Source organism: Mastigoproctus giganteus, chromosome 4 (genome assembly GCF_048544385.1).
Source record: "Mastigoproctus giganteus isolate SK-2022 chromosome 4, ASM4854438v1, whole genome shotgun sequence".
Taxonomy (NCBI): domain Eukaryota; kingdom Metazoa; phylum Arthropoda; class Arachnida; order Uropygi; family Thelyphonidae; genus Mastigoproctus; species Mastigoproctus giganteus.
Genome location: NC_143578.1, coordinates 178779152 through 178789885, shown reverse-complemented (window position 1 = coordinate 178789885; position 10734 = coordinate 178779152). Strand labels below are relative to the sequence as shown.

Here is a 10734-nt window from a genome sequence, read left to right as displayed (position 1 = left end):
TTGGCTGATTCTGTTATAATCTTGTTTTCTTGCATCATATACTAATTGAAGCTGTTCGGTTTTCCTTTGTTCGGCGTGTTAACTGCAGGAACGCATGGGACGCTTAACAACTGATCACAGAGAATGTCACGTGAGCCCCAGATGTGCATTTCCGAAAATCCTAACAGTTGCGCGCACCTACCTTCATCAACGCATGCCCTGTGCCTCACAACTCCACGGCCGGATTACGCAGTCACCGGAAAACGAACGAGCAGTGTGTTGCCCGACTGGCTTCGCGCGCGCGCTACGCCTACACCCCGGTTCTCTGAATGCTCCGTACACTGACTCATTACTTCCTCCGGTGGCAGGTCAGACCGGAGTTGGCATGTCTACAGATCTGTGCGGTGAACAACGCTCTCTCCGGTGGGCTGCTCCCTACACCACTCGGATGCTCTAGAGGGAGGTCACCCATAGTGTGAACGAACGGTGGGTCTGTGCGAACTGCTCCTTCCGTCCCGACAATGGCTGCGTGGAATAGTCTGGCTGGCTATCTCGTGCAGAAACCTGGCGGAGGTAAGTTCTGCATGGCCATTACCGTAAAACACACCATCAGTATGAGAGAACGCGGCGAACTGCTTGTCATGAATCTGTCATGCACTAGCCCTTCAAGGAACATCTTTCTTCCCCTCATTAACAAATTGCCCCTATGGTGACTTAGCTGTGTGCATGCAATTATTAGTTATGCGATTTGCATTGGACAAAACGTTGGGTGCAGGGTGGGGGATCTCCTGGCGTGAATGTGTTTGGAGGATTATCTTGCTCCAATGCGGTATTATTCAGTTACGAGTCTGCGACACGTTTTTCCACATCGGACCACCGTAATCATGAAAAAATGCAACGTTGGGCTGTCAAAACAACACACTGTGTAGATCTGCTCCTTGCCATTTTTACTCAACATGGTCTGATCTGCTTTTCGGGCCACTTTTTTAGTAACAGCAGTATTTCAGTAGTTATTTGGGCTTATCCCAAGCGGATCTCACAAATAGCCATTGCGGGTTTCTCATCCAACAACGCGATTCAATTGAAAAATAGCCAGCAAGGTTTTGCCACTCGTTGCCAGCTATTGCTATGCAACCAGTGTACAGCCCGCGATACACACCTCTTGGTACCCGTGGTCTCTCTTAGATGAGGGGGGGTTGGAATAACTTAGTGTTTGCAGTTTAATGTTCTCTGAATTTTTTTTTTTTTTTTTTTTTTGTTCTTAAAAGCAGTAAACACTTTGTTTACTAAAATCTGTAACATGCTTTTTAGAGGAGTAATGTTTATTGTTGTACAGCGCTATTTATATCCCATCACGGCTACATAGGTATGAGGATTTTATAATTGGTCATTTTAACAAGAATATTACCAGCCCTTCTGGATCGCTCTCCATAATGCCTTAATACAGGATGAATTAAAGAATATAATCATTAACGACAGTGGGCTCGAACCACGGTAAAATCAAACGCCTGTATTCCTGCACTTTTGTTGACCACTCATCTACGTCAGGCCTAGCAAGAGTTTAGGATACTTTCCATAGTCGTTTATGCACTCCAAAATTTATTTTAGCCATAAGTAATCCTTAACTGGGAACAAGCGCCGTACTTAAAGCTTAGATCAGTTTAAGAGGCACTTAAACTAGCCGTTTAACTAGTATTTATTTCATTATTTCCTTTCCTTTGGAGGAGAGAAAGGTTATTTTGGTCCAATAAGCTTCTAAGCAGTGATTATAGTCTTCGTACATCACATGTGGAGAAGCGGGCAACAATCATTTTCAAATATGCTTCATTCCTATAGACAGCAGGCAGAATTGCAGAGTGGTGTGATGTGCGGTGGAAGCAATCTTTTTCTAGAATAAGATTGATGCGTGACCTGATATGAAAGGAGCGATAAACGGGTCTCAAAAAAAGATAGCTGGTAGAAGTGCGAACTCTGGTCAACATCAGTCATTTTGACCTTCGGTCGGCGATGCGTTCTTTGTGTCAATGACTCATGAAAAGCTGTTGTTATCGGATATACCATTGGGCTGAATTTAGAAAGCCATTAAGAACTCTTCCATACTGTTTCCAGAGCTTTTATGCCCCCACAAAAGCAGGGGAGCAAACACAAACATGGCAGCAGTAGAACGTGGACAGATTTCTGGACGGCGATCCTTACATTTATTACGGTGACTACCAATTTTTTTCTTTCACAATGTTCGAATCCAGTCAACACGGGAGGAACCGTAGTGTGTGTTTTTCACATCGTGATCAAGTTACTCTGTCTCGGCTGAATATTGCATGACTTTATTTATTTATTATTAGTATCTTTAACCTCTCTCTCCTGGAATAGCGTGTTTTTTCTCAAAAAAACAAAACAACCCGAGCAGAATACACGAGAAAACAATACACGCAGTTTACAAACACGATATACTAACGCCTAAAGGCCTTAGCTGCGCAAAAAAAAGGGGAAAAAAAAACACAACCAGACAGCGAACGATGGAATGAAATATCCGAGTACTGTATACCGTAATAAATTTCACGCGTAACATAGAGCATCATGGCCAAGGGTAATATGGTAATCCCATACGAGTACTTCGTCCTATCTCTCTGCATGGTGTAGCTGAGTCGTTAGGGCGCGATTTCAGTAGTACACACACCTTCACTGTGGTTTGAGACTACGTGACCCGCTTAGCAAAGTCAATGATAATATTTCCGTTAAAATGATTAATTATAAACCCCTGCCATGTTCTTTGTGGTTGTGCCAGGGTGTAAAAGAGAACATTTTTTTAGTGTATATTAAACACAGACTACGTTCATTTATAATGTCCCAAAAAATCGCAATATATGGCGAGTTCCTTATTAAGTTTAAAGCAGATAAATCAATGATTCACTGCACAGATAGTCAGAGGAATCTCATGAAGAAATAGATATAGATACACATATTAACAAATTATAGTAGATTTACAAAAGTAATAATATATACCACAACTATAGCCAGATGGTAACCAATAAGATTAATCTAACAAACATTATACGCAGAACAGAATTGTAATACAAACTTTAAGAAACTATTTAAAATATTAACGCTTACATATTTTGGGAATTCAAATAAGAATTACTTCCTATAGAAAATAAAATAAAACAAAATAAAAATTGATATAGAAATAATTAATCGATTAATTAAAAGTGAATATGTGCATAAAACATATATTAAGCAAATAAATTGTTTATTTGCTTAATACGTATTTATGTTTTATATAATAAGTAAACAGGACGAAAGTTTTATAATCCGAAAGCTAGAAAGTATGATACAAACAAAACACTGTTTGCAATGCAGCGCTTATGATTGACATTATGTCAATCATAAGCGCTGGTATTCCACTCAAACACACACCACACAGTAAAATTCCACAACGGAAGTTCTCAGTAATGCACAAATCATTAGGTTGTATCGAAATTTCGTTCTGATGAATATCGCTGAAAATGATTTTAAAGGCATCATTATTATGTAAATAAATTCTGCTGCTCTTTTGTAATACACAGAAGTAGCAATTTCCGTGCATTATTTTGCTTGAATATAGACTCCACAGAACAACAAATTTTGGGTCATATCTTGTTATGGCATGAAAGTAAGTTTACTTTATAGGTTTTGGGATGCTAAACACGGAAATAGTGCTTAAAATGGCAGATTGCTTCTTGTTTTCGAAATGTAGTTTTTTATATTTATTGAGGTATTTTTTATTTATGTGGCAGTAAGATGTAGCTACGAACATACCTGTATCAAACACGGGACATTTTGCCTTTCGCTTGTATTCAGCTTCGGAAGCATTCCTTTTCACCATTCAACAATAATCGGCTAACATGGCGGCACTCCATTTGCTTTTGTATCTTTTTTCCATCGCCGCGATGTCTTGATGGAAGCGCTCACCATATTCATCGCCGACGGCACCACAGTTAGGCAGGAAGAAATGCAGGTGTGAGTACAAGAAATGTATCTGCAATGGCATGTTGCACCCCGTTTTTTTGTAAGAAGTAATGAGGTCTTCCACAAGCTGCGTGTAGTTGTGGGATTTAACATTTCCTAGAAAACCAATCGAAACATTTCGAAAGAGTTTCCACGTTGATTTCTCGCTATCACTAAGGGCGCATTGGAACTGTTCGTCTTTGAAAAGTTGCCTTATTTGTGGAGCAATGAAAACGCCTGCCTTAATCTTCTCTGTACTAAGTATTGGGAATTCCTCTTGCAAGTATGTGAATGCAAGACCGTTCACTTCCAAAGCCTTCACGAAATTTTTCATGAGCCCCAGTTTGATATGGGGTGGTGGGAGCAAAACTTTATTTGGCTATGCCAGAGGTTCAAATCCTTCATTAATGATTTTCGTTGAGGTCAGTTCCTCTTTTCGTAGTATATATTCGTGGCACGGCTATCCCACTCGCAGAGAAAGCAACAATACTTAGTGTGACCCTTTTGTGTACTAATAAAATGGCGATTACCTTTAAATCACCACATCTGCCACTCACTTCTCAAAGTGTACACCTGAGAGGATGTTCTCCATGTTTGCGTATGTTTCTTTTTTGTGGACGGCATACCCAAGAGATAATCAATGCAGCATATTTCCATTGTGTAATAACACATCCTTAAGGCTAACCTTAGAAGCGTCTATAAATAGTTGCCATTCTTCGGGAACGTGCCTCATGTTCATTGCTGCCATTAGACCATCAACATCCTTATAAACAGTGAGTTCAACTTCTGTTTGATAGAATTTATCATACTCTTTATTTCGAGTACGAATAGTCACTTTCACAGAATGATCTAGAAAACATTATCTAGATCTAGAAGACATTGTACATTGTCACTTTCACAGAATGATTTAGAATATTCCACCGTTGTAGCATCGAAGGCAGAAGCTCTGCCTTAGTTCTTCGCCACTTCGAAATCCCTGATGAGGTTATTAAGCTCACTTTCTGTGATCTTATGTTGTTCAGAAGAATAGAGGTTTGGACAAAATTGTGTAACCCTTGACGTAGACAGCTGCGTCTTCGTGTATATCAAGTTGATGTTCATCAATATCTCCATCAGAGTGTACAGAAAAACGGTCGGGTGTTCAGGAATTGGTAGCACTTCACCGTGAGGCACGGGCGAATTGCAGATAGTATATTTGGGTACGCCACTTTTTCTTCATTGTCTTCCCTTTTCTAATAGGAGGCCCCATACAGAATTAAGAGTGTGACGTTGATTTGTTGGCTCCCTCCATATCATGGGCACTGCGAAACGCATAAAATATCCCTTTCGATTCACCCACGCATTGAGTTTTGATGAATAGGTAGTGCAGCATACCTGTGGAGCCCAGTTCTTGTTCTGGTCGCCTACTTTACGCCCAAAGTACAAGAATTAGGCCTTTTTTTATGGCTCGAGTTAAGGGACGGTTTCTTGAAGCTAACGTGACTTCTCCACATACTTAACAGAAGTCATCCGGACTATTCACACAATTAAGGGGCATATTAATCTTACACGACACAAATATTGTGCAAAAAGTAGGAATCTCACTGAGAACAAATCACCCAATACGCAGTCGTATATGGGCGCCTCCGTAGCCAGGTGGGAAGGAGCAGCAGTGTGTAGCACATGCTTCTTGATTAGACCGGGGTTCGAGCCCGTCACCACCAAATACGGAGTATGCGGAAAGGTCAAGGAATGACCACCGCATATCCCGGAGCAATATGGCCTTAGTTGCTAATGCTCCTAAAAACCAAATAACAAACAAACAAACGCAGTCGTATTCGAGGATTATTGCAACAGTGTTGAAGACGCATTTGAAGTGGCAACAACTTATCACGTGATGCAGATCAGGGCTACAGTTGCCGATCATGTAATAAGAGCGTGTGGTACTGAAACTGCGGTGTTGCCATGCGTTTTGCCGGGAGCCGTAGTTGATAATGTAGAGTAACTCTCAACATAACACATATTTTCACACCTACATCATACACATGCTGGCCTTGGCTTTATGCCTTTTCAGATGCTACAGCGGCATATAGAGGAAACCCTGGAGACCGAATTTAAAACAAATACACCTTGTAGAGTAACTTGCTAATATGAGACCCCCCCCCCCCAACTGTAATTCGAAAACAAGAGCCAATCGACAAATTTTAATGTGATGTTTCGTGTTCAACAGCATAAAATTAGTCGATATTGGGTATTTTCTTTTTCGTAACATTTTACGTGTTGACCAGTGTAATAAATAAATACTGACAAAATGCTTATACTGCAGAAGTAAAAATCTGTTGTTGAGAATATCGTTTCGAAAGCATATTTTTTATAAGAAATACTGCTCATTCAGTAGATACAACCGTCGGATAAGAAATATATTGTTACTTTCGACATATTAATACTTCAGTATTGTTTTTGTTTGTCTCTGCCCTTAATACGAAAATTTAATTTTAGTGCAATTGAAAATATATACGTATCGTAGGGGTAAAAATAATTCGTTCCACTGAAATTTTGCGCCAAACTGTTTTCGTTCAAACGAACTTAAAAGCGTTAATAATATGGCAAATCGACCGAGACTTAAATATTTTTATTTGAAGATATTTTCATTAAAACGATATTCGTTAACGTAATTAATAAAACTACGTGACTGTACTCGTAAACTAACTATATAAAAGATAGCTTACATACAAGTTTGCATGCTTATCAATAATCCAATTGTTTTAGATAGCTTATAAAATGAATAGATCCAGTTCTTAGTAATCCGATATCTTTAAGAAGTTAAAGAAGGAAATTACTATAATTGGTTGCATAGTTTTAAGTGCAAACACTGACGGAGAATGAGTAACACGAGAAGCACTATTAATGCAATCTCGGGAAGTATATTAAGACAAACTAGAGATAACTTTATCTACTTGGTTGCAGTAGTTTAAAGAACTATCAAAGTATTTTATTTAATTAGTTATTGGCACTCCAAATGTAATACCTGTGCACGCGTTTTATTGCTCACACCTATTGTTCTTATCGCAGTGCAAATGCCTTCTGATGTCTTTTGACGAATATTGGGCTTCTGTTGGTAATTTATTACTAGATCTTATTAATCCTAAACGATTAATGTGACGACATTACTACTTGAGGTGCTTACAAGAGACATGATAATCCTGTAATGTTATGGTTAATCTAGAAATCGCATAGCAATAGTTTCATTTCATAGAAGCGAAGTGATTTCTCTAGTAAATACTCACAGATCTTGTTTTTCTTTCGTGAGTCCTCTGGACTATGGAAGGAAGTCCTCCTCCACGTGAGCAATGATAATACGCTGATTGATTATCTTTTCCCACTAGAAAAGATTAATTAGAAACAGTTCGCGGAAGAACTACTCTTAAATTCGTCTGATGACACCCACGGAGGGATACTTTAATAATGCCTCCTTATGAAGTAGTCGTGGAGACTAATGGGTTTTTTTTTTTCCCATAGACATCACTCCATTAGGTTTCTCATTGAACCTCTTCCTCCGAATTCGATTAAACTCTAAAAAAACAGCTATTCATTGTCTTGTGTTGTTGGTAATTCCAATCGCTAAAAAAATAAAATAAATGGACGGAATCAGTATCAAAGAAAAACATTAATATTAACTCGCGTTTTGAATTTTTATAAGCCTAAATTGAAATTTTCAAAATAAAAATATTGATGGATATATGTTTTCTTTCAGAAGCTTAGAATGATTTATTAACTATCTCAGTGATCTTAAAATAAGCATCGGTGTTCTTTCAATTCAATTCGAACATGAAGTTTTAGTGCACAGATCTATACTTAATAAATTACTAAGTTATTTCTTTGAATTAGAGCCCTTGTAGTAGAACAGTGGCTGACCATTGTTCTTTGGCACCAAGGGAAAAGAAACAAAAAAGCCGGCTTCCATTTCTCTCGGGTCTATGCTTTATATCCACAATGCCCGACTTTAGATGGGCGAGGATTGCAGCGTTTTTACCTCGATAATTTTGGGGTTTTCGCTTAGAAATAGGCAAACGGCTATACAAACTTAATTTCTAAACAGATTCTTTGAAATAAAATAGCAATTTTTATTTATTGTAGGCATCTACATTATTCTTCGTTTATTTTTGGCTTCTACGTCATTCTTTATCTGTTACCTCATGAACCATAGTCTATCGCTGTGATGGGTGACGTTGCAACAGTGTTTTGCTATAAAGATTAATTTGTGAATACCAGTTTGTTAACGTAATTGATAAAAACTACTTCACTATAACGAAACATAATGGCATAAGAAATGAAACATTTGTATTCACTGCAAGCCATATGAAGAGAGGTGTTTAAGTATGCATTGGTTTATCTCATCTCGCTGATGTAATGTTTTCGGGCATCCAACATGAAATTAGATACCCTTGTAACTAAGTAGGATTGGAACTAAGAAAGCTTTCTATCTAAAACAGGGTGATGGCTAGCGGTGAAATAGAGTGGGTAGGAGAGAGGATAACAATGCACATAATGTTTCTTCCTGGTTTCAAGCGACTTGGCCATTGTTTGAAATAAAAGCCTTATTCTGTACATTCGTCTCTCCGTTGTAAAGCGGCTCCAGTTGCCCGTGGGTTTTTTCCCCCTTTCTTATTCCCCTTCCGAGTGTATCTCACCTACGACGGACTACTGGTTCCAGAATAATTGATACTTCATTCCCCGGGGGATCTGCGGGGCTGCAGGAAGACACGCTGACATAAAAGCGGGTGAGCGAAGATAAATACGAAGATAAGAGAAAAGGAAATCAAAACCTTTTTATGGAAGAATTGCGTTCATCACAAAGCACTCCGTGGAGCTAAGCTTGCGTTTGACTCCGTAGTTTATCCTGGTACTTTGCGAAGACTTGGTGCATACTGGGGGCATTTGGGATATGACGTCATTGGCTTGTTTCTAGATTTCTTGTGTTCTGAAGAGTGGTGATGGGCTTGAGAGGGAGGATATTCGCAGAGAATTAAATCTACTACTGGTGTTATTATAACACCAGCAGTAAATTTAATTCTCTGCGAATATAGTACGAACGCAAAGACGTGATTATTCTCGCGTCATGCTAGTTCTTCTTCATAAGTAACAGCCCTTCCATATCAGAAGAGAAACTTAGCCTTCGGTCCTCATTTCTTTCCTTTTAGGTGCGTTAGCATATATACACATAAATGCCTATTGTCTTCACCATGTCCATCTATCTGTCCTTCCGTCCGAGCTCATATAACAGCAGGACTCCCAGTGGACGAATTTTCATGAAATTTTATATTTGATTCATATAGAAAGATTTGTTCAGACATCCCAAATTGGTCAGATACCTTGACGTGGTGATTGGTGAAAAAATTTCAAACATCTTAGGGAAAAGATCAGAGTAATTTATTGTAAAATCAAAATACAGCTACGAGTTAATTAGGGGGTAGTGTCAAGAGGAATTCCCTTTACCTTCTATACAAGTGTGTCATTATTCCTATAATTACATACGCTTGAGAGGCATGGTCTCTAGAGTTGGCAATGTGGTTATCAGGAGAACTTATTTTTGGCAGACTGCTCCCAACGATGCCTTGCAGGTAATTAGCCGGATGGGAACTGATTGATTTGGTAATGAAGAGCAAGATTGTAGAATTTTAAAAAATAAAATAAAATAATAATAATAATCCATTGTAATTGCTAGGAATAAGATCTTGTCCTAGTCTGGAAAAGAATTATAATAAATCCAATGTGTAAAATTAGAGAGAAAAAGGTTCCAAAAGGAGATAGGAAGAAAGTTGAAACAGTTCTTTGATGGATCGGGTCCATGCTTTTCTGTCAGGAATCCATACAAAATGGCATAATTTAAGGTTCTTTAGTAGTATGTTGGTCACGGGGCATGGTTTTAAAGACTAGAGTGACAGATCTAGGTATTGAAAATAACCCATTATGTGCTTGCAACGAAGTAAAAGACACCAGCCACGTTATTGAGGCATTACATTTGTAATGTTGATTTTAGGAATTATTTTCCCTGGAAAAATTAGCGCTGATTTCTGCGGATACTGGGAGCTCTAAATATAATAATATTTTTGTAATTAAACCGAACGGCTGAGTTTCGAGAACGTAAAACTAGTTTTATTCGTAAGAAATAACATACATACTTACCCTTCTGTATGACGCACAATGGCCATAAATACCGATGCGCCAAAAAAATCTCCAAACACAGTTTCATTAAATATTCTATAAAGTTACAATCTTAATAATTGATAAGGAGATAATTATACTTACTTTTCACTTCAGTTAATGATAGAAATAGAAAAAAATTAAATTAATTTTAATAAAATAAGATTGTGCTTGAAATCTAACGCATTGAGTATATAACCTAACTTGTAATAAAAGTATGTTATTCGATGTGTAGGCATTACTTAATAAGAAAAAAATTCAAGCGATAGACATATTCAAGTACATGTATGTTGGTCCCTGGAAAGCTTTTAAGATCAATCATAGTCCCCCCACCCCTCCGACCACAGAAATCTGTTAATATAAATGAAAGTATATTTCCCATGTTTTTCTGTTGGTCCTTGGGAAAATTTCAGGTCCAGTTAAGATTTCACAACCTTTGTTCCTTTCCCTCCCCCCCCTACAAAAATCGACATAAATGAAAATATGTTTTCGTATTAATCGATAAGAAAAATGCAGATTGCTACCAACTTTAAAACGTGTATTCTGTTGCCCCATGGAACGGTTATAAGTTCAATTCCGATTTCAGAA

At 38.2% G+C, this 10734-nt stretch overlaps 1 protein-coding gene across 2 annotated transcripts in view; it reads left to right on the top strand.

Moving 5' to 3' along the window:
• The first annotated feature begins 278 nt into the window (after positions 1–278).
• The window catches only part of LOC150087225 (uncharacterized), a 320470-nt gene continuing 310014 nt past the window's right edge, over positions 279–10734 (top strand). For both annotated transcript variants that reach the window (XM_090371087.1, XM_090371086.1), the window contains exon 1: positions 279–552. In XM_090371087.1, coding sequence (XP_090227213.1) covers positions 501–552 — 52 coding nt within the window. In that variant the 5' untranslated portion in view covers positions 279–500. The remainder of the gene's footprint in view (positions 553–10734) is intronic.